This window comes from Eleutherodactylus coqui, chromosome 1 (genome assembly GCF_035609145.1).
Source record: "Eleutherodactylus coqui strain aEleCoq1 chromosome 1, aEleCoq1.hap1, whole genome shotgun sequence".
Taxonomy (NCBI): Eukaryota; Metazoa; Chordata; class Amphibia; order Anura; family Eleutherodactylidae; genus Eleutherodactylus; species Eleutherodactylus coqui.
Window position 1 is genome coordinate 385,700,590 of NC_089837.1, and position 25,001 is coordinate 385,725,590.

Below are 25,001 nucleotides of genomic sequence, written 5' to 3' on the forward strand. Positions count from 1 at the left end.
AGTGTGCTGAGGCACAATACCCTGCAATACATAAGTACTGCAGTGTGTTATACAAATGATCATACGGTAAAGTCTTAAATTCCCACTGGAAATTTAAAGAACTAAGATTAAAGCCCCCTGTCCACGGCAGGGAATCACGCCGGCCGACGCTTCCCATAGCGTTGCTATGGAAAGCGCCGGCACCTGTCCACGAGCGGAGAATCATTGCGATTCTCCGCTCATGGCGGGCAATTTGCAGCATGCTGCGAATTGCCCCGATTCTCCGCGGTCAGCCTATCGATTAGATAGGGATGACCAGCGAAGATTCGGCGGCGGCTCCTGCTCCAGGGCAGCGACTCCCGCCGCGGTGCTTCGTTGTGGGTTACCGCATTGCCTGTGGACAGCCGGCCTAAAAAAGTTTAATAAAATGTTCAAGAATATAACAAAAAACAAATATTAAAAGCCCTAAATAACTCTTTAACCATTTATTACATAAAAATCTAAGCGATAATAAAACATTAGCAGAATTGGTGTTGACCCATCTATACAAGTCCGATATTAACCCCTTAGTGACGAAGCCTGTTTGCGCCTTAGTGACAGAGCCAAATTTTGGAAATCTGACATGCGTCGTTCAAGGTAGAATAACTCCGTAAAGGCTTTACATATCCAAGTGATTCTGACATTGTTTTTTCGCCACATGTTGTACTTCATTTTGGTTGTAAAAAGAGACCGATATAATTTGTGTATATTTATTAAAAGCGCCAAAATTGGGCAAATTTTGAAAAAATTTTCATTTTTTCACATTTTCAACTGTAATATCCCAAATCTTTCCAAACATACTGTACAAATTTTTGATACGCTATATATTTCCATCTGTTTACTTTATTCTGAATGCACATTTGAAAAACTTTTGTGTTTTTTTAACCATTTAGAGGACATACAAATTTAACATTACTTTTCAGCATTTTGAGGAACACTTTGTTTTCCTGCACCAAGCCAAGTTTGCAAAGGCTCATTAGTGTCAGAATAATAGATACCCCCCCCAAACGACCCCATTTTAAAAACTACACCCCTTAATGTATCCACTGAGGGGTGTCTTGAGTATTTTGACCCCACAGTTTTTTTTCATTAATTAATTAAATTTAGAGGAGAAAAAATAAAATTTCATATTTTTGCAAATATGTCATTTTAAAGCCATATTTTTTTCCTATAGTGCCCATGAAAATGAGGATTTACACCCCAAAATGGATACCCCCGTTTCTCCCGTGTTCAGAAATATACCTATTGTGGCCCTAATCTTATGTCTGGAGGCACAACGGGACCCAAAATGAAAGGAGTAGTCTGTGTCTTTCGAACATAAATTTTGCTTGAAGGCGTTTTAGGCCCCATAGCACCTTTGTAGAGCTCTTGAGCGGCCAAAACCAAAGAGAACCCCCACAAATGACCCCATTTTGAAAACTAGACCCCTTAACGAATTTATCTAGGGGTGTACTGCCCATTTTGACCCCACAGTTTTTGAATGAATTCAAGCAAAGCAAAAGGAAAAAATTGTGATTTTCGTTTTTTTGTCAATTCTGTCATTTTAAAAACAGCTTTTTTTGTACAGCACACACATGAATGAAGCCTTGCACCCCAAAATGGATACCCCTGTTTGTCCCGTGTTCAGAGACATACCCATTGTGGCCCTAATCTTATGTCTGGATGCACAACGGGGCCCAAAACGAAAGGAGTAGTCGGTGTCTTTCAGAACATAAATTTTGCTTAAAGGCGTTTTAGGCCCCATGGCACATTTGTAGAGCTCTTGAGCAGCCAAAACCAAAGAGAACCCCACAAGTGACGCCATTTTGAAAACTAGACCTCCTTAACGAATTTATCTAGGGGTGTACTGCCCATTTTGACCCCACAGTTTTTGAATGAATTCAAGCAAAGCAAAAGGAAAAAAATGTGATTTTCGTTTTTTTGGCAATTCTGTCATTTTAAAAACAGCTTTTTTTTGTACAGCACACACATGAATGAAGACTTGCACCCCAAAATAGATACCCCTGTTTGTCCCATGTTCAGAGACATACCCATTGTGGCCCTAATCTTTTGTCTGGATGCACAACGGGGCCCAAAATTAAAGGAGTAGTCGGTGGCTTTCAGAACAGAAATTTAGCATGAAGGTGATTTAGGCCCCATAGCACACTTGTAGAGCACTTGAGCGGCCAAAACAACAGAGAACCCCAACAAATGACCCCATTTTGAAAACTAAACCCCTTAATGAATTTATCTAGGGGTGTATTGTGTATTTTTACCCTACAAGTTTTGAATAAATCTAAGCAAAGCAGTAGGAAAAAAATTACAATTTTCATTTTTTTGGCAGATGTATCAATTTAAAAACTTGTTTTTTTTTGTACAGCACACAAATGAATGAAGACTTTCACCCCAAAATGGATACTCCTGTTTGTCCCGTGTTCAGAACCATACCTCTTGTGGCCCTAATCTACTTAAAGGACACATGGCTAGGCCTATAATAGAAGCAGCACGCGTTGGATTTCAGGGTACAACGGAATAAATTCCAGGCCCCATCGCCCACTTATAGAGCCATTGAGCGGCCAAACGATAAAGAACCCCCAGAACCCCCACAAATGACCCAATTTTGAAAGCTAGACCCCTTAACAAATTCATCTAGGGGTGTACTGCGTATTTTGACCCCACAGTATTTGAATAAATCTAAGCAAAGCAGAAGGAAAAAATTACGATTTTCATTTTTTGGGCAATTTCGTCAATTTAAAAACTGTTTTTTTTGTACAGTGTACATAGGAATGAAGACATTCACCCCAAAATGGATACCCCCGTTTGTCCCTTGTTCAAAAACATACCCATTGTAGCCCTAATCTACTTACAGGACACATGGCAAGGCCTATAAAGGAGGGAACACCCGTTGGATTTCAGGGCACAACTGAATAAATCCCAGGCCCCATTGTTCATTTGTACGGAATAAAAATTGAAACCTTAAAACAATTCCCCCCACCCCCACCCCACACACACTCCGCGCCCTTTTCGGCATTCCCTAAATCTTAGATAAAAGTAATAATGTGAACTGTGTAGTATTTCCAAAGACAGGGGGAGGCTGGTTGGGATGGGTACATGGGGCAATAAAACCGGTATCCCCCCTCCTCTCATGCTTTTTGGGGGTATTTCTTGACCTCAGTGGCGGGTATGGGGTGTAAAAAGTGGCGCTCTGTGAGTCTCCGTAAGCTTGATGAGGTGCGGCGGTCTCACACAGAAGGCGCTCAACAAGGTGCTCCTGGAACTGCATGAAGGCGAACGTTCCCGGGGCTTATTGCGTATTACAGGTAGCGGTCTGAATAACGCCGGGCTCTCGCAGCCGTAGGCGGAATCTGCTTGCGGAGGCCCGCAGCAGATCCCAGCTGTGAGCCCGGCTGTAACCCTGCATACGGCCGCGTAATGTACTGCGCATAACTGCCTACTCACACAGGCGGTCATGCGCAACCCTTTTTTTTTCCGCACCGTCACTTAGCGCTGACGTGTGTACCCGCAGCCCGTATACAATGTGGTTGCGTATGGGCAGCGGGTATATCCGCGACCATGGAGCACAATGGGCTCTATGTTGCGGATATCCGCGGTAAATTAGAACATGCTGCGTTCTCTTTTCTGCGAGTGGATTACACAATTCCGACCCACTAATGTGAGCGGAACTGTGTAATCCAATGCGCTTCATCTGCGTATTACCGCGGATCAGACGCATGCGGAATCCGTAATTCCTATCCGGTCATGTGAGACCGGCCTAAGGTGGATCGCTACCTTTTTATCACGTGACCGGGGACCGCTCAACGAGGCCACCCGTCACTGCTCCAGGCTCTCGGCGAGCCCAGGAGATTTAAATTTTCCTGGGCTCCCCGACTCCTGCGCATGTGCCCGGTGTTTTGCCGGTGGTCGCATGTGCAGAATCCGGGAAAGTTCACGGAGGAAGATCGCGTCGGGGTGCAAATACGGAGGCCTCCGGTAAAAAGTTTCATCTCCTCTCACCGATCGCATCGGTGAGGGGAGATGAACCTTCACCTTTTTTTTACTTTTACGTGATCGCCATTATCCATTGGATAACAGCGAACACGTGATCAGGAACCGCTCACCGCGGCCCCCCGTGAAATCTCCAGGCTCTCGGCTCAGTTTTGTAGCCAGGAGCAGGGAGATTTTAAATTATCACAGCTTTTGCGCATGCGCCTGCCATTGTGGTGACGGCAGCGTGTGCAGAAGCTGGGGTAAGGTCCGCGGATAAATCCGCGGGCCTTAGGTACGTCATTTCATCCTCCCTCACAGATATGATCCGTGGGGGGAGATGAAATGCAAGCTTTTTTAACTTTTTTAAACTTTTTTTTTTTTTACTTTTTACACATTTTTTTTACTTTACATGATCACTGCTATCCATTAGATGACAGTGATCATGTCCCTGGTGACATCTCTCTGCTCCTGGCTACACATGGCAGCCTGGAGCAGAGGGATTTTAAATTTCCCGGGGCTCGAGCCCCTCTGTGCACGCGCTCGATGTCAATCATTGGGCGCGCATGCGCAGACGTGCACTTCGGGTCCCGGGACATCGCAGAGGACCCGAGGTGAGTATTTTCACCTCCCCTCATGGATCCGATCCATGAGGGGAGGTGAAACTTGACTTTTTAAAAAATTTTTTTAACTTTTTCGCGATCGCTGCTATCCAATGTAACACCTCCTGGTTCCCAGCTACCTTCAGGAGCCAGGAGTCAGGAGTTTTTAAATTTGCCGGGGGCTCCCGGGCTTCTGCGCGTGCGCGTGACGTCATCGTCTGGCGCGCATGCGCAGAAGGCCGGCGGCGGGTCCGGGAGGACCAGATCTTCAGCGGGCAGCGGGGAGAAGGCGGGTGAGTATTTTTAGCTGCCCTGATGGATCCGATCCATCAGGGCAGCTGAATATCTAACTTTTTTCACTGTTTTATTTACTTTTTTCGATCGGCGCTATCCATTGGATAGCGCCGATCGCAATGCCGGGGGAGACTGCCTGCATCCTGGGATGACAGCTCCATGCTGTCGGCTACCTGCGGGCACCGACAGCATGGAGCTGTCACGTCCTCAGGCAAGTGGGCATTAATCCAAAGAGGATGCATAAAACTACGTCCTCTAGGATTAAAGCCCACTTACTGAGGACGTAGTTTCCCAATGGGGCCGTCGTTAAGGGGTTAAAACACCATTATTATTTATCGTGCACAGTGAACGTCGTAGAGAAAAATAAATAGTGTTCATTTTTGGTCACCTTTATCCCAAAGCAATGGAATAAAAAGTGATCAAAAAGTTGTATGCATCACAAAATGGAAACAATAAAGACCATAGCTCGCTTCCAGAAAAATAGTTTCAAAGTCTTCCCACTGATCACTGGAATGGGATCTTGAAACTCCAGTTCTTCTTTGCATGACCACAGTTTGAATGGATAGATGGGTGACAAATGTCCAGTCTGGCACAACCCCTTAAGGCCCAAACAGGCTTCGTCTTTCATAGGTTCTACACTTGTAAGGCTGCTTTCACACCTGTGTTAGGGCTCCGTTCTGGTTTACTTCTCTGCTCTGTTTTTGAATGAGAGAAACTGAAATAAAATAAATCCATTTTTTCCCCCATTGATTTCAGTGGAGTTTCAAAAAATGGAAAGCAAATTGAAAGGCTTCAGTGTGCTTCCATTCTGCCGTTTTTTTAAATTGGGAAAATGGTGCAGTCTGCGGCTTAATTTTTCCATCCAAAAAAACCCCCAAAAACTTGACGTGATGGAAGCAAGCGGAAGTCTTTCTATTTTCTTTCTGTTTTTTTTTGTTGTTTTTTTTAAACACCCTTCTCCACCCTCCTCCCCAACCTCATTTATTACCATTTTATTTCAGTTTCTCTCCTAAAACGGAGCAGGCAGACTGAAACCCTGAACTGAGCCCTAATGCAGGTGTGAAAGCAACCTAAGGGCTCGGTCAGACGAGCGTGGTTTATGTGCTTCTAAAAAAAGAAAGGACAGCAAGTGCCGACTCACCTGTCAGCTCTCTGGTACGCAGTGGTGCAGGGTGCTTTCCATAGGCTCCTATGGGACCTGTGGAAGGACGCAGCCTGCACCACGAATGTGTGACCGGGTTGCTCCACGGTGCTAGAAGCAGCCCGGTCACGCGATCTTTTTCAGGATGACAGCAGAGTAGTGTACACGTTGCTTAGCAGCGTGTAAACCACGCTCGTCTGACCAAGCCCTAAGGGTAGTTTCACACGGGTGAGAAAAGTACGCAAATTTACACCTGATGCATTTGTCAGTAAAAAAAAAGCAGTTTAGGAAACCACCAATTTACAATGGGGTCATTGCCGTCAACGATATTTTCACTGATGAGATGTTGAGAAATAAAAATAAAACGTAGCCTTCTCTATAGTTCTGCGATATGAGATTTATTTATTTAAATCTCCCATGTATCCCTATGGAGCCTGCGTTTTATTGCATCGCAACAAACATGTGTTATAATGCGATTTTAACATCAGAAAATCTTATTGACATTTGCGATAAAAAATTGTGCGTTTTTTATTGCATGCGGCAGCAATGAAAGATTATGCTTTAAATAAAGCATCGCTGACGCTCAAAAATCGCAATTTTGCAATGATTTTCTCGCACCAAAATCGCGATCGCCCGTGTGAAACTAGCCTAAGGCCTAATGCCCACGGCCGGCAGAATATCTGACACGGCGCCCCACAAAGAACCCATACTCTCCTCTCTGAATCTGCTGCGAGAGTCCCGTCCGGCGAGCTGGTGCACATGCACAGTACAGGGCATGACGTGCCAGTGGTGTTGCGTATTCTCGTGATACTTCCGCTGTGCACACAGCAGACGTATTGCAGGATGGACGGCCTCCATTGACTACAATGTAAGCCGACCGTGGCAAATAGAACATGCTGCAATCTCTTTCACGCTGCGGAAATCTGCGGTAGAATTCCACAGCGGGAACATGGCAAGGCAGAAAGGTATTAGGTTCAATAGAACCTAATAGCTGCAGAAATCCGTCTATGAGTATTAGCCGTAAGTGATTTATTTTTATGTTCAAAATGTTTTTGTTAAAAGCCTTGGCACATACAAGATGAGCATGAATACAGGATACAATATAATAAAAAGTTGCATAAACTATTTGTCAACTCTTTCTTGTTTATTACATCCGCTCCCATATTACATTAAACAATTTCTGAGCAGGGATCGCCACCTCAGGGGACTCATCCAAGTCCTAAGTGATGTATTTTTATCCCCTCTGTGCAAATGTACGGAGAGACAGTTTTGCGGAAGTGCTTCCAGTTCCTTTTTTAGTTTGTACATCAACTTTATCATCTATGTCCATCAGTGTCACCTGTTAAGGCCCATTTACACCAGCCGATGATCGCTAAAAAATTGCTAATCGGCAATCGTTTTAGCGATCATCGGCGCGTCTAAATGTGCGCCCATCGTTTGCTTTCCAGGCACTGCTAGCTGATCGTTAAATTCAGTCTTGCCTAAAAATCGTCATTCAGCCTTATCAGCAGGTCTCCACGGGGAGTGCTGATAGCATTGCTTACCCGTGGAGAACAAAGGATCTGAGCTCAGATAAGAGCCCTCTGGCTATTAACTGCATTCAGTGAAGGCTTTATTTGCACATTTAATTGCTACTAAGTAGCTGAGTAGCTACTTAATAGTTTATGCAAAATGATCGCTCAAAGCTGTCACTCACACTGTCGTTTGAGCGATCTTCGGCCTGTGTAAACCAGCCGTAATCTTAGTTTGTCTAATTGCTGTAATTAAATTAAAGTGCATTACAGTGTAGGGGCCTTGTACTATATTTCTAAAATGTAAAGCGCAGTAGCATTAGTTTTATTGTTGGACTAATCCCTGTAATTTATACTCTGTATTTAATAGGACTTACTCACCCCACAACTACTTGGGTGGGCAGACATCACATTTTGTCATGTTACACATACATACTTTGTCAAGTGGGATTGTAATATGTGTTATTTGTGAGTTTCTCCCACCTGGAACATTTGCAGATATCCTGTGCACTTAAAGAATTTGGAGAGGGAGATTATCTGTGAGTTCCTGGGCTCATGTTTCAGGCATTAGATTTGTTTTTCTGAACACATTGTAAGTTACTATGTTGTAGAACGTCTTTATATCATATTTCAGGCAAATGCTCACTATATATTGTTACATATAAACTGGTCTTGTGTATACATGAAAGCCTTCTTTCTTTTTATGTGCACAGGGGTGGTAACAGCAGAGCTGTTTCAGAATCCACAGAACAGAAACATAATGCAGAAATTGACTGAAGAGTTTGATGAGGTAAAAAAAGTCACTTTTTCTTATATCTGTTTCTAGGAAAGCTTGCTGACCACCGGCATGGCTAGTGTACTCACTCTGGAAATCTAAGTAACAAATGCTGTGGAAATGGTAATGATGGCGTTATTAGTTGTCACTCAGGCCTTATATAGGCGAAATTATCTAAAGCTGAGCATACACAAGTCATTCCTGATGGCCTTTTTCTGAATGACTTGCCATTTATGGTTGGTCTATGAATGTTGTTCTTTTGGATGACAACGCCATAACTTAGAATGACACCACCCATCAATCTCTGTTGGGATCTATGGTCTAGTCTAGGCTTTTATTGATGAGATGCAAATCTGTCATTTGGCAGAAATCAATTTCCAATAACTGCACCAAACAATGGCCAAAACAATCCAACATGGCACATCTACCTTTTTATATAAAGATCTACCTCTGGTTGTCATATGTAACTCTTGTTCCTGTCATTAAAAAGGGGCCAGGAGTTAGCAGAAAATGGTCTAAATAAATGTGCCTGTTCACCTGTCCAAAACCTAAGATACAGTATTTATAGTTTTTTTGGTCAATTTTAGAGCACAATACCTTTCTTGTTCATTGCATTGGTGGACACAGTTGAAGATCATGGTTATAGCCAATGGCAATAGGAGACTCTGCAGGAGCCCCTGTGAATACTGCAGCTGAAGCGAGGCGTGAGCTGTGCTGCTAGGAGGAGGAAGGGACCATGCTGCCAGAATCTCACCGCCCCCCCCTCACTCCACCGCACCGTAATACCACAGGGTCAAACTAACGGTTGGCCGTGCCTCCTATTCTTCTGAGGGTTGGGTGGCGATTGACTGGTTAACTCAAGTTTGTTCGCTCCCCTCGTGAGGTAACAAGGAGAGTCTAATGCCAGCCCTGTATTTCAAAAATTCCAGAACTAAAACAACTGAAGACTGGTAAAAGGAAGGTCTACATCCTAGAGATACTAAGCTAAAACTGATTAGCTTGGTGTCTGCAGGAGGAGCTAATACTTTTTTTTAACTTAAATGTCTGCTTTGTAGTGACAGTAGATATACTCATGGTCTTCAGCTGTGCTCTCCATAGAACGAGAGGAAAAAGAGATTTTACGGTAAGTACAAAAATCCTAATTTTACTGCTGTGTCCTTGTTACTACTTACTCATGCTGAATTCACCGTGATTGGTCCGAGGCATTCTGTTTTTTACTTCAAGATGATGTAATCCCAAAATGTAAAATTATCAAATCAGAACTATTACAAAGAATAGAACAAAAATTCGTACATTAAAGGGCTACTCCGGTGATTTAAAAAAAAAATTTAATATGTAGCTATCTTCCCAGTACAAATAAGAGACTCTTGGCCTCTTTTGTTTCTCAGATGGTCATGTGAGAAAATTCTGACCAGCTCAGATTTACTTGTGGCTATCCTGGTGAATGAAACTAGTTAATTTCTCAGTTTGTGTGATGTTGTTGCATAGAACCTACCACAGAAATTGCCTAGAGTGGAACACAGACACTCCTATCACAGTTACACAGATGATCGCACAGCTCCTGTCAGACAGTTATAATAGAGGAGATCACATCTTAGCCCCCTGACTGTATACTTTTGGTCTTTAGCTTATTTAGGTGAATATAGAAGGTAATAATAATGAAACTGTCCACCCATCAGGCAGAAATGGCATAGCCTCTAAATAATGCTGTGCTGATGCATCATGGGATTGATGTGAAAGTAAAAAAAACCTCACTCTCAAGATAGTGCCTGATAAGTATCAGAGAGGAGGCTGCACTGCACTGCAATATTCAGAGGAGACCTCTAGAGTGTGAAAGGCAATCATGTGTGCATGCAGGGATGGAAAAATGTTTTTTCCCCTGGAGTGGCCTTTTAATAGACAAATTATTATAAGTGAATGCCTAAATTTACCCAACTAGTCTTTTTGCTAACAGTTCTTTTAGGCTTTCACTAGATGAAAAACCTTATACGTTCTGAATTGGTCCAGTTCGCTGACCAGTTTTATTACCCTGTTTCCACCCAGAGCTATTAAAGCACATACGGGTATTGCGTATTATTATGGTGCATGAATGGATCAGACCCAAGAACTGTGCTCAGATCAGCAATATGTGGAATTGATTGTAAATTCCAGCTAATTAGCATGGGCAGTAAACCCCTATGTTACTAAAGTGCATGCACTAGTTTGCTGTCTAGTAGCGCCTCTCTACAGTTCAGTGTGGTACTATATGTGCTAGGATGAGCTGAACCTCTGGATACCAGATGAGGGTGGCTCTATTTTAGTTTTCTGGTCTACTGTGTACTTTACAGAACCATTAAAAATCAGTCCTCACTATAGTAGGCGATTCAGTTTTCAGCAGCTATTTCCTGCTTAAGCATGTAGGGACTTGATTTAGCTTTATAAACTATGCACTTATTTTACTTTAATCCTCATTTTTTATACTTCGTGTTGGCATTTTAGGGCTTTGTAACCAATAACCAGTTTTTTATAATTATGGCCCCCAGTTACAATAGTTTTCAAAATACAGTAGTTGTCCTGGAATCAATTAATATTGTAACTTGACGGACCACTGTATATGTACAATATGTGTGTCCAGTCATTTTAACATTCCTACTTTCAGAATATTTGAAAGCAGACCCTCTTTAAGTATACTTGTAATTCATAGAATTATTACTCAAGTGTATCCTTTCTGTTATGAAGCACTGACTAGATTATCCTAACCTGTTTTAATATGAAGCTCACACAGTTTGATCTTTTTAGGAAACTGGTCTGCAGTTTAAGAAATTCATGGCCTATCCTTGGATTCTAACCATCACCTGGCCAGTCAATTTGGTAAGATACACTATACAATGCATTTGGAAAGTCTTCAGACCCTTTCACTTTTTTTAAACATTTTGTTATGCTCTGGCCGTGTGCAGAGTTAAAAAAATGGCAAGTTTTTTACATCATTCTGTACTTGATACCTCTTAATGACAAAGTGAAAATAGAATGTTAGAAATCTTTTGTAAAATGAAAAGCTAAGTATTCAGACCCTTTGGCATGGCACTTGAAATTTAGCTCTGGGGGTCTCCCATTTTTTTCCCAATTCAATTTTTATTAAAGATTTTTTTTTTTAAATCAATATAGCATAATGCAACAATAGAGAGATTCGGACAGGAAGGAAAGATATACACAGAAAGGGGTGTAATTTAGCCCATATGGGCAAAAAGTGTTGGACAAAGGAAAGGGGACAACAACATGCCCAACAGAGGAAATATACCTGTAAATATATGGGCAAATGTCGGTAAGGAGGGAAAGACCCAGGATGAAGAGACAAAAAAGGCATGATGGACACAAGAGAAGGCATAACCACTATATTAAACCCATGAATGGCGGTATGGGTCTATAAAGGAAGGTCCAAAGCTCATCTTACCTAGTATCACCAACACAAAGCACCATTCTATACTGTCAAAGGCCTTGGCCACGTCCAACGAACATATCACTCTTTGACCATCGTTGTCTACTGGTACTTCTAGATTAAGATACAACTGTCTCAAATTAATAGCTGTGGATTTAGTCCGCAAAAACCCAGACTGATTCAAGTGAATTAAGGATGTAAAAACTTTTTGGTAATTTTAATATCTATACAATATGCAAATCTGTCTCTTTACAATATATATCTAACTCACTATTGTGTTTTACAGGACACAGAAGATTACCCTCTAATTAGGCCAGGAATATATTGGAAAAAATTTAGGTCCAACTTCTGTGAGTTCACAGCCGTGCTGATTCAGCAGTGTCAGTATAGTGTCATATATGATGGGTATCTGCTGAATACCATTATTTCCCTGCTTCTCGGACTGTCAGACTCCTGTGTTAGAGCTTTCCGGCATACCAGTACATTGTCAGGTAGGTTTTTAATGTACAGGGTTTTTTTTGTAAATCTCTCTTTATTAAAGAAAAATCAGTTACAAGACAAACAGAAAAGTATTGAATGCAAATTGTTACAGAAGGACGAGGCACACAGGCCTGCTAAAAGGTACAAGTGATAGATTCACAAAAAGACCAAATATAACTAGAGAAATATTTACAGTGTTCAAATCAAGTGTATGGCTAACAAAAGTGGGTACAGGAGGAAAATGCAGAGACTTCAGGAACGTCTGGGCCCCATAGAGCCAAAGAGGCTTGCCAACCCCGACCCCCCAAGTCCATCGGTAATTTGTGGGACGTACAAGTATTATGCCTTACATAGCTGCTGTTTTGAGCATTGTGTAGTACAGTTTGCAAGGACAACTGGATGTTGCTCTTTTAGCTAGGGAATATTAGAAAACAACTACATATTAAGAAAACTGTTAGTTGGTGTATATTTTACATACATTTTAACCACTATTTCTCTTGTTTGCACAAGCTGTAAAATTGCTTACTGCACTTGTAAGAGTTGTCATAAACCTGGATATCAATATAGACAACTCCGACAGATTGTATGAAGTAGAGAAAAAACGAGCTGAACTTAAAAGGATAAACCCAAGGCTTGAACAGCTGGACAAGAAGAGGAAAAAGGTATGACATCTGACATGATACTGGTTTTAAGGAGCTGACTAGAGATGAGTGAGCATACTCGCTAAGGACAATTACTCGATCGAGCATTGCCCTTAGCGAGTATCTCCCCGCTTGGAAGAAAAGGTTCGGCTGCCAGCACGGGTGACAGATGAGTTGCAGCCATGAGCGGGGGGGGGGGGGGGGAGGAGAGAGGGAGAGAGAGATCTCCCCTCCGTTCCTCCCCGCTCTCCCCTACCGCTCCCCGCCCGCCGCCGGCAGCCGAATCTTTGCTCCCGAGCGGGCAGGCTCATCTCTAGAGCTGATCTTAACCACATATAGATTAACAATCCTTTAAAATATTCTATATCTATTATGGGAGGCATGCTCAATTAAACACCATCTGTAAAACAGTTGTCCAGAATATATCCTTATTTCTGTGTTAAAAGCAATGATGATGTAATCAGTAAGGTGTCCTTAAGGATATGGACACCTTCACACTCTTTAGTTTTTTTTTTTAATCCATGTGTCTTTGGAAATGAAGACTTTGATTTTCATTAAACATTTCTAATTGTTTGGTTTCTTTGCTTGTATTGCTTTCCAAGGCACTGCAGATTGGAGGACTGACATATTAGCAAAATCTATCCATTTACACGTAAAGATTATCACTTAAAATTTGTTCAAATGAACGAATTTGAGCGATAATCGTTCAGTGTGAATGCGAGAAAAAAAAACGCTCACTTTTCGATCACAAGTTGTAAAACTGACTTTTCAGTCAGCTTAAAAATCTTTGCTGGATCACGGGCTTCTCGTCCTGTGTAAATGGTCAGCGCTTCACGTAGAATGTGAAGAGCTGAGAGAGAAGCGGACAAGAAGCCCATGATCCAGCGGGAAGTCTTTCTGTGTAAAAACTCTGCACTAAGGTCGTCAGCGCTTGTGCAGTCGCTTAAGTATCTATTGGCCCGTGTAAAAGGGCCACAAGGGCCCTTTTACATGAACCAAGAAATTGTACATATTTCCGTAATCAGCGAGAAACTGAAAGATTATCGTTCAGTCTAAATGCTTGCATGACTCAACAATAATTGATAAATTCGTTCATTATTCAGTTTCTGCATGCATAAAAACTATGTGACGATTTGGCCCATGTAAACAGGCAGTTATTAAAGGCTCTTGCACACTTGTGTTTTTCTTGCATGTTTTTTTTCAAGCGATTTTGCTACGTTCTATTAAAGCAAAAGTCAATAGGACTTTCCAATGTTAAAAACGCATCACATCATACGAAAAATCGCAATGCGTTTTTAACATTAGAAAGTCCTATTGACTTTCGCGTTAAAAAAATGCAGCAAAATCATGTGACAAAAAATGTACAAAAATAACCGCAAGTGTGCTGGAGCCCTAAAGGTGAGCAACTTTAAATGGAGGCAGGCGGGCTGGAATGATCATCGATCATGATCAGCTCCACCGCCATTCACTAATGATGATTCTAACTGTGTAAAAGCACAGGAATGATCATCGCTGGAACGATCATTTGCCTACTTTCCTGAGGGATAACTAGCTTGCTCTAAAGGGGGCACATTACACAGGGAGGCATTTGTGAGACACGACCACTGTGACAAGAAGGAATCAGCAGAATCATTTGTAAATTTGTGTGAGTCTTCTACACGGGGAAGTGCAGTCTATGAAAAAGCAGCCTATAATTGCTTATTACATTCACTCCAAGTTATAAGTATTAGAGAGGATAACGGAAAAAAAGGCAATATGACAGTGTGGGGAGATTCCGATTATCTCAACACTCTCCATGCCCTAGCATGCTGCACCTTCTAGTATTACTGCTTTGTTATGCTGTACTCTCCATGCAGATCATCTACCCCCTTCCACCTGTCCATAGTACAATTGAGCTGCATTTTTAGTCCAACTCAGCTTCCACTACCTTGTCACTTGATCTAGCGATAACACTCTATTACAGTTATTTCCAAATCACAGACAAAGGAGGGTAGGAAAAAGCACCACTTCCCTCAGCATGCAGACAACCTAGCTGCTAAGTAGAGGAGCATTGCACAGGTGCAAAATACTGATGAACAACCACTTACACACCTTTCTTAGGTCTCTTTCACAAGGCCATAGGCATTTTTACGTGTGCCCGCCGGCACCGTAAAAACGCGTGAACGTCCCTTCAGACGGCACGGCCCTGGCGCATGTATGCCTAGGCCGCAATTGCCTCCCCTTCCCTTCCTCTCGCGGCTCACCTCTTCTCTCCGGCTGTTTGCAATGGGAGTGGGTGGGACAGATGCGGAACTAAGCAACCTCCCCCTCCCTGCAGCCAGCAATGGGATGGGGTGGAACAGGGCGGAGCTGAGCTACGCCCCCTCCCATTGCAAAGAGCCGGAGAGGAGGAGAGAAGAGGGAGGGAGTTTAGCAATCACGCTGCTAAACCCCCCCCCCCACCCCCACCTCCCTTCTCCGGCTGCTGTCATTGGCTCCCTATATTGGCCCGGCCGGGCGCTTTTATGCTGCGGGAATATGGCCATGTGATCTGATGCATTGGAATCCAATGCATCATATCGTAGCGTATATCAGCCAGCCATGAAAATGGCGGCCGATATACGCTTGTGTGAAAGAGCCCTTATACTGAGGGGAATAGCTGCCTAATATCATTTTTGTACATAGTTAAGGCCTCCTGCAGACTGCCGGGTCAGATCCCACTGCGAGAGTTCTCGCAGCGGGACCCGACCCGAGCCCATGCAGGGACCAGTGCGGCGCTCACCTCTCCTGTGGCTACGGCTCTTTGATGTGCTGCCGGCCAGCTGGCGCATGCGCAGAGCAGAGCTGGTGCCCCGGGAGTGACATTTCTGAGCTGGCCTCTGCGAGACCCGCACAGAAATAGAGCATGCCACGATTTGTTTTTCGCGTGGGATTTCACGCTGACAAATTGTGTCCGTCTGCATAGGATTGCGTATTGTAATGCAATCTTATGCAGGCGTGCACGGGCGGAAATTCTGCAGGAAATCCCGTTGCAGAATTTCCGCCCGTGTGCAGGGGGCCTAAAGCATACAAAGGGTGTGAGACCACATGGTACGTGTAGTGCACCATGCATGCTTACAACCTATTAATGATGCCACATATAATTCAGCCTGACTTGTTGCCCTGAAGCTACTGTATTATAATTACCTGTACTGTGCTTATCTGTTCTACTACCAATCGTTTCTCCTGGGAACACCCCTTAGCCAGAATCATGATCATTGCAGAGCCTTATATCAAGTAGAAGTCTTTTTAAATGCATGAAAATGAAAGCTCAATGCAAAAAACAGATAAGTGCAGGAACTTGATATTTTATGCACAAAGGTTTCCATAGCCTTTAAGAAGGGTCTGTGACCACCTCTTTCATTTCCATATAAATAGTGCCTGTTTGCTTTCAGATGAAACTCGTGTAGGGAAATCAGCAAATCATATGAATGCCTGATTGGAATGGAAATAACTACATAGATAAACCAATAGTAAACTGGCAAAGTAGTATAAAAGTTATGTATTCTGATGTAAATACTTACTGGAGATTTCTCCTTTTGCTTAGTTGCAACAAAGGCATCGTGAGATAGAAGATATGATGGATGCACTGTTTAAAGGAACTTTTTTGCAACGGTATCGGTAAGTAATTTTCCTAGCACGCTCAGGGCTTATTCACACGAGCATATATCGCTCGCTGTTTTTACAGTCGGCCGATATACGCTACGATCTGATGCATTGGATTCCAATGCATCAGATCACAAAGGGGTATTCCCCCGGTGTAAAAGTGCCCGGCCGGCAAATATAGCGCCAGCCACTTTTACGCCTAACAGCAAAGATAGTCCTGGAACTATCTTTGTGCCCGGAATACGTCAGCCACTGCATAGGCTCCTATGGGAGCCAATGACAGCGGCTGGAGAAGGAAGTGGGAGGGAGTTTAGCAGCGTGACTCTTAAACTCCCTCCCTCTTCTTTCCTCCTCTCTCCTCCCCTCCTGCTGTTTACAATGGGAGGGGGCGCCTCCCCACTCTGCCCCCTTTTATTGCTGGCTGTAGAGAGGGGGTGGGTGCTTAGCTCCGCCCCCATCCCACCCAATCTAATTACAAACAGCCAGAGGCAAGGAGAGAGGAGGTGAGCCTATGAGGGAGAGGGAAGGGGAGGCAACGGCATTGCGGCCTTGGCGTATATGCGCCGGGTGTGTGCTGTCTCAACGACGCACAAATGTTAGATTTGTGCGCCCTTTCACATGTTTTTATGGTGTTGGCGGGCAGGCGTAAAAACGCTTACGCTCGTGGGAAAGAGCCCTTAGTCATAGATAGGGTCTGTGACCTTAGGCAATTAGTCACTACCCAGGATTGCCATCTTCTCCACTCAAGATGGTTGGCGCCACTCTCAGGAACACACCAGTTTTATTAATTCTCAGCAACAGTTCGCAGTATTTCACACTGTCCATTACAACGGTACACAAAGTAACACCTTGTCTTCTGGCAACCTACTAAACATCAACTTTGGCCCTCTCTATTTGGTCTAATGTACTGGGCATCAGTACATAGGTGTCATTCTTCTTAGATAGGGTGGCAGGCGTTTCCTGATTTAACAACTTGAGGCACGCTTTTTCTGCCAAAACACTGTTATAGAGCCCTCTAGTGGCCATATCTGTTACTATTTTATGGCCGCCTGCACACGGGTGGAAACGTCACTCACCCAGCCGCCGGCTCCGGTGTGCGCATGCGGTGTAATGCCACAGCTGATAAGACGGACCGCACCCTGTGTTCCGACCGGGGAGCGCTGATAACAACTGATTACCTTGTCTCAGGTGTTCTCAACTGTCAGCCCTGCAGTCAGAACCAAGAGAATTTATTCAGAAAACAGCAGGTGGACCTCTGAATAAATTCCGCTCCCAGTGGCTCACAAGCTACTAATTGGTACTAGTAGGCATTAATACCAATTAGTAGATTATGCAAAATGATCGCTCAAAAGCCATCTTTTGAGAGATCGTCTTTGTGTCTAAATGCACCTTTATGTATGGGCATTTCTGGCAGTGCTTAGTAATCATTAATTGGTTAGGTCTTACAAGGTTAAATTCATATATGTATTCATTCATCTTAAGGATTATTTATATATATGTGTATATATATATATATATATGTATATATATATATATATACAGAGAAAGAGGTTTACATAATAAATAGATGGAACTATTTATTGTATGGTATACTCAGCAGACTAATTATGCAGGAGAAAGTATATTTCTAAGGTTAGTCCAACTTTAATCACTTGCACTTCTCTCTTCCCCTGCCCCCTTCCACTTTTTTCCTGGGGGCTGCCTAAAGCTTTCGTCAGGAGGCCTTCTAAAATGACATTGCAGTCCTCTGATTGTCATCTTCATATGCCAAGACATCTGGATACATGCTAAGCAAGATACACAACATGTAAAAACACAGAATAGGGTGCAAGACAAGATGGAGGATAGAAGACATTATAGTTTCTCCCACACACGGGAATACCTGTTGGGCACAGATGCCCGATAGATCATCCCAGCGGTGATCGTTCCTATGCTTTTATACAGGATTGATCAATGCTAGTGAATAGAGGCGGTGCGTGCTGGGGATCGTTCCGGTCGCCCACCTCCATTCACAGAAACTGCTGCCTGTTTACACAGGCCGATCCATTCAGTTTTTATGCATGTTGAAACTGAACAATAAACTAATTTATCGTTCGTCATTCAGTCGTGCATGCATTTAGACTGAACGATAATCGTTCTTATTCTCGCTGATTTATGAACGATTCATTAATTAGCTGATAGGAAGCTGTGAACTGATGGTCAGACTGGGATCATATGATTACACCGGCCCAGAATGAAAGGCTTCAAAATGTATGAATAAAACAAATTGCACAGCTAAAGTATTGCTGGTGAGTTACCATTCCATATGCCAAAAAAACTGATTGAGCGCTACTTTATTTTTTTTTTCTTTTTACAGGGATATTGTTTCTGAGATCAGAGCATTATGCATAGAGGAAATTGGTGTGTGGATGAAAATGTACCCGCATACTTACTTGAATGACAGTTACTTAAAGTACATTGGTTGGATGCTACACGATAAGGTGGGTGTGTAATGGAATTTTCTGAGTGATGTAGTTCTTGACTGATAATTGTCTGACTTCAGCTACTTATATCACCAGAGATTTCTTGGAACATCCTGCAACTTGCAGCAGAATATTCCGTCTATCTGCAGTAAAATGTGTGTCGGAGTTGGTAGACCTCATCAGCAAAATTTTCAGCTGTGTTCGATTTTTTTCACTTTTTGCTCTTCCCAGTGATGAACAGATGTACAGTTGCCACTCAAGCCTCTTCCAACCAGAACATATATACAATCTACAAGTAGTAGGACAGACCAAATGTAAGAGATAAAATATACATCTTTAGGGCTCCTTCACACTGGCGATCGCAACATCACTGCGAGATAATCGCGGCAAAATCAAATTTTTGTACACAGATTTTTTAAGCGTCAGCCATGCTTTTTCCAGAGAATAATCTTGCATCGCATCGCTGCCGCCCACGATTTTTGAGCGCGAAAGACAATAGGACTTTCTAATGTTTAAAAACGCATTGAACGAACATCGCAAGTTCGTGTATTGCAATGTGATAAATCGGGGGCTCCATAGAGAAACATGGGTGAGGGAAAAAAAAAATCACAAAATGCAGAAAGATAGGACCTGCTGTGATTTTCAAATCTCACAACATCGTAGGACAGGAAACATCGCAAATGGGAATGAAACCATTCAAAATCATTTGTTTCATAAGTCTGCATTTTCACTCACTCTGGCATCGCTTAAAAATCGTGCGGTTTTCTCGCAAGTGTGAAGTAGCCCTTATTTCATCAACAAATAACATGCATATTAAAAATGAGTGCAGGAGCAGAATATGGGAAAGCTGTTATTCTATGGGTTAGTAACATGTTATATTTTGATATTATATGGGTTAGTAACATGTAATATTTTGTCTATTATTTTTGGCCTGCTCTCTGCTTTTATTCTACTGGCCGTTACTTACTGACTGAGGAGTGCATATAGATGCATCCTCCTCTCACCATGCAGGTAGCTGACTACCAAATGGAGGAGCCAATAACACCTGTGCAAGACACCGATAAGACACCCACTCACACTGCCTCTTGATAATGAGGGGGGTGGATGCTTGGTGTATACTCCCACACATAGTGGATACAGGGTGCCAGACCACTCTGACATATGTAGTTCACCATGCAGACCAGCAACCTATTAATGACGCCATGATAATTCGGCGCGGTGCCCTGCATATCCATCAGTGAACCACATTGGTAATGCCACCCTGGGCTCCCCCTGGAGTCCCAATGCTACACTGCATGTGAATGATAGATAATAAATGCAAGGCATTGGTTGGATGTTGGCCAAGATACATGAGCCCACTAACCACTTCACGGTTCCTTGCGTTGTAGTCGGTCCCTACACTAATATAAATGCATCACAGAAGGGGAAATCAAGAATTAAAAACAATCACAGAAAATGGCCGTTACTTACTGACTGAGGAGTGCATATAGATGCATCCTCTCACCATGCAGGTAGCTGACTACCTAGTTTTTTTATTTCCCCTTCTGCTTTTATTCTAGGTTGAGCAGGTGCATGTATCTATGATATACATCCCTAGCATAAGGTCACAGAGATATTTGCCTGTATTCCATACAGTAGATGTATGCATGGTAAATAATATTTTGTAGATGTATTAGTAAAGCCAACTGCACACAGGCTGGTCGGATTCCGCATATGGGATCCCACAGCGAAATCCAACTCTGTGCCTTGTCGCTGACCCTCGTGTACCTGTCTGGTGTCTTCTATTCTATTGATGTGCCGGACAGCTCACATGCGCAGTACAGAAAAGGCTGCGCCATCGCTAGGCGATAACGTGGATCCCGTAACTTTTCCACAATGATGATTGCGGAAGGGCCGCGGTTAGGACAGCTTCCATTGACTTCAATGGCAGCCGTCCATGCGAAGGCTGCACAAAATCCACAGCATTCTGCGATTTCTCCTCCACGAGCGAAAAGTCGCAATTGATTTTCGCTTGTGGACATGAAATCGCGTATTGCCATTGCATGCTATGGGTGGTATTTGCTATGAAATCCAGAGGAGAACGCCTGCTCCGGATTCTGCAGTGCGAATGCGTCCGTGTGCAGGTGCCCTGAGGCCTTAGTCAGACGGGCGTTTTTAGCCGCGATTTGCGCATGCGCATGCGTCCGGCGATTTTATAAAACCATCTGCGATTCCTGTTCTCTTCTCTATATGCGCTCAATGGGGCCGGCGGCAGCAGCGCCGACCCCATTGAGAACATATAGAAGACAAATCATTCTTCTCTGCCACAGCTGTAACAGCTGTGGCAGAGAAGAACGATGTTTGCCCATTGAATTCAATGGAGCCGGCAATACAGCCGCTCCATTGAAAGCAATGGGCTGCCGGCGTGCGCGGGGTGAATTGTCGGGAAGGGCTTAAATATATAAGCCCTTCCCTGCAATTCATCCTTAAATGTGTTAAAATAAAAAAAATTGTATACTCACCTTTCCGCTGCAGCCGGAGTCCAGCCGCGGCCGCTGTCAGTTCTCCTGAACTGCTTCTCGGCACTATTCAGCCGGCGGGGCTTTAAAATTCCCGCCTGCTGAATTATCTGCCTCTGATTGGTCACAGCCCTGACCAATCAGAGGCAGGTTACACTCACACACCCATTCATGAATTCATGAATGGGGGAGTGACTGCTGCCTCTCAGCGCTGAGTCAATCAGGGGCAGGTCTGACTCACATCCATTCATGAATTCATGAATGGGTGTGAGTGAGACATGCCTCTGATTGGCTCAGCGCTGAGCCAATCAGGGGGCAGGTCTGACTCACACCCCCTTCACACCCACTGCAGGACGGCCGCGCGGAGCTCCGGCTGCCGGGAGAAGGTGAGTATATATATATTTTTTATTTTTACACATTTTAGGATGAATTGCAGGGAAGGGCTTATATATTTAAGCCCTTCCCGACAATTCATCCCGGGCTCGCCCGCAGCGCATTGCTTTAAATGGAGCCGGCTCTATTGCCGTCTCCATTGAATGCAATGCGCTGGACAGCTCCGGCCCATTTCTAATGAAACTCGGCTAGGAGGAGTTTTTCGGGCGATTTGCGGGCGACTTGCGCGCACCGGTCACGCGATTTGCGGATGCGCATCCGTCATGCGATCCGCAAATCGCGTGAAAAAACGCCCGTGTGACTAAGGCCTAAGACAGTACTCTCAAGTTTGGTTTAACCAGATCCTCAGTTGCAGCACTATCTGCGCATATTTACATGGATAAGATGATGTTTCTGAATTAAGCATCAATCATTTTTTTATGTAGGCTATAAATTTTTTCAAATATCAGTGATTCTACCTTTAATATGCTGAACTTGAGAATTTGGTACCTAATGTTGAAGATTTAGCTTTAGGACCCAGTCACACAGCTGCATTAAAAGGATAGCACATGGCCCCATAATAGTCTATGAGGCTATTCAAAAGTACAATTTTTCCCATGGTCTGATGGTGATTGGATAGCGCATGGACAGGTGGTTGTGTGCTATATAGTGCAAGCTGCACGTGAGCTTCACATGTATACGGCTGTGTGAATTTTGCTTTATAGCTCAACTAATAACTGTTGCTTGTTTAATACTTCTGTATAACTGCAACAATTTCATATTGTTCTTCTTCTGCACTAACTACATAATTTATTGATGCCTGTAGGTCCCAGAAGTGCGTTTGAGAAGTCTAATTGCACTGCAGGGCCTTTATGAGAAAAGGGATTTTGTTTCCAAAATGGATCTTTTTACAACCAGATTCAAGGTAAAACCGTTTGCGTAACTTTAATTATTTAGATTTCGCAGCAGTTTATACCATATAAATGTGCAGGTGTGAAAAATTCATATTCACATAAAATTGCAGTACCGTGCATTAACCCATTCCAATCCAATTTTTGATTCAGGGTTTCCTAAAAGGCTTTTTTCTTTTTGTTGTTATACAACGGTGCCATCTCCTGGCTAACACCAGTGAGTGTGTGCGCACCAGAGAGGCAAGAACACCCTGTCGGACGTCTTCTGACATTGGAGCTGTACAAGCTTCAATCAGAATGTAGGAAGAGGTCAGACAGTGAATTGGAAAAGGGTTAAATGGGTTTTCTGATTTAAAAAAAATCATTGATGGCAGTAGGGAGGATCACATAGTAGTGAACAAATAGCACCCAGAAGCACCTACCTCTCCACGGACCCCACTGTAGCTGGTTTCTGTACACATTGGCTGTTTACCTACGTAATCATTGCAGTCAGTATGAGGACCCACAATTGGACGTCATCAGTGAACAGGCCAGGGCTTCTATATTAGAAGCCCATGTATCATATATACAGGACGTCACCAGGGCTGAGGACCCAGTGACATCACGGCTGCATGAAGTGGAGCCAAAGCATGGTGAGTTGTTTAAAAAACTATTGTTTGGGGCAGTGGGAGGAAGAATGTGAAAGAAAGGTCGAACAACTCTAACCTTTAACCTCTTGAGTGGCGGGTTTCTTACCACCCTGTCACTCCCACTAGGGCAGGTTTTTTAAATGGGCCAATCATTTAATTTCAACTAATTTTGCAGTTGCGTTCCAAGAGCCATAACTTTTTCATTTTTCCAATGACACAGCCATATGAGGGCTTGTTTTTTGCGGGACAAGTTGTATTTTTTGATGGCATCATTTTGGGGTATATATAATGTATTGCATAACTTTCGTAAAAACATTTGTAGGAAGATTGAGGGAAAAAATAAATTCTGCCATTTGTTTTTTGGATTTCATTTGTACTGCGTTCAGCGTGCAGAATAAATGATGTGATAATGTTATTCTCTGAGTCGCACAATTCCAACGATACCAAGTTTATACAGTTTTTTATGTTTTGCTATTTTTGTACATTTAAAACTTTTTTTTCTTAAAGGTTTGCTTTTGTGTCACCACATTCCAAAGGCCATATTCATTTTTTTCCATTGCCAGAGCCCTAGAAGGCCTTGTTTTTTGTAGGATGAACTCCCGTCTTCGTTTATCAAATTTTTTGGAACATGTAAAATTTTGATCGCTTTTTATTCCATTTTTTCTAGGGGCAAGATTAACAAAATCTGTAATTCTGGCATGTTTTTTATTTTTATTTTTCACTGCATTCTCTGAGCAGTATAAATAATGTATTAAAGTCATTCTACAGGCCTGTACGATTATGCCAATACCAAATTGTAATCGTTTTTTTCTTTGTCGTAACTTTTTCACGGTTTAAAAAAAAAAAAAAAAAAAAAAAAAGTAATAAAAGTTTAAATCACCCTCCTTTTGCCATATCTATAATAAAAAAATCTAAATCATAAAAGAAAAGTACATATTTGGTATCGCTGCGTCCGTAAAAGTCCGATCTATCAAAGTAGTGCATTATTTATCCCACATGGTGGACATAGTCCGAAAAAAAAAATAAAGAACAGCAGAAATGCACTTTTTTTAGTCACCCTGTCTCCCAGAAAAAATGCAATAAAAAGCGATCAAAAAGTTGTATGTATTCCAAATTGGTACTAACGTACACTACAGTACATCCAGCAAAAAATGAGCCCTTGCTCAAGTACGTCGACGGAAAAATAAAAAAGTTATTGCGCGCAGAATATGCAGCAGAAAATAATTAAAAAAATTAAATGTCTTTGAAAAAAATAGAAGTAGTACAACAACAACAAAAAAAAAACTATACAAGTTTGGTATCGTAGTAATCGCACTGACCCATAGAATAAAGTTATCAGGTCATTTTTGTTGCATTTTGTGTGCCGTAGAAACAAAACGCACTGAATGATGGTGGAATGTCGTTTTTTTTTTTTCATTTTACTCCACTTGCAATTTTGAAAAAGTTTTTCAGTACATTATATGGTACAATAAATACTATCATTGAAAAATACAACTTATTCTGCAAAAAACAAGCCCTCATACAGCCACGTCGATGAATAAATAAAGGAGTTATGATTTTTTAAAAGAGGGGAGGAAAAAATGAAAAGGGGGGTGGGGGAAAGGACTCGCGTCATTAAGGGGTTAAATAACTTCCTTCTCTGGGTCATTACAAACACAGGGATAT

At 42.8% G+C, this 25,001-nt stretch overlaps 1 protein-coding gene across 4 annotated transcripts in view; it reads left to right on the forward strand.

Moving 5' to 3' along the window:
* Nucleotides 1–25,001, forward strand: part of LOC136579225 (cohesin subunit SA-2-like) — a 94,937-nt gene that overhangs the window by 15,025 nt on the left and 54,911 nt on the right. For all 4 annotated transcript variants that reach the window (XM_066579653.1, XM_066579644.1, XM_066579659.1 and 1 more), the window contains 7 exons: nucleotides 8,243–8,319; nucleotides 11,083–11,154; nucleotides 12,006–12,210; nucleotides 12,710–12,861; nucleotides 16,406–16,479; nucleotides 18,821–18,944; nucleotides 22,623–22,721. In XM_066579653.1, coding sequence (XP_066435750.1) covers nucleotides 8,243–8,319; nucleotides 11,083–11,154; nucleotides 12,006–12,210; nucleotides 12,710–12,861; nucleotides 16,406–16,479; nucleotides 18,821–18,944; nucleotides 22,623–22,721 — 803 coding nt within the window. The remainder of the gene's footprint in view (nucleotides 1–8,242; nucleotides 8,320–11,082; nucleotides 11,155–12,005; nucleotides 12,211–12,709; nucleotides 12,862–16,405; nucleotides 16,480–18,820; nucleotides 18,945–22,622; nucleotides 22,722–25,001) is intronic.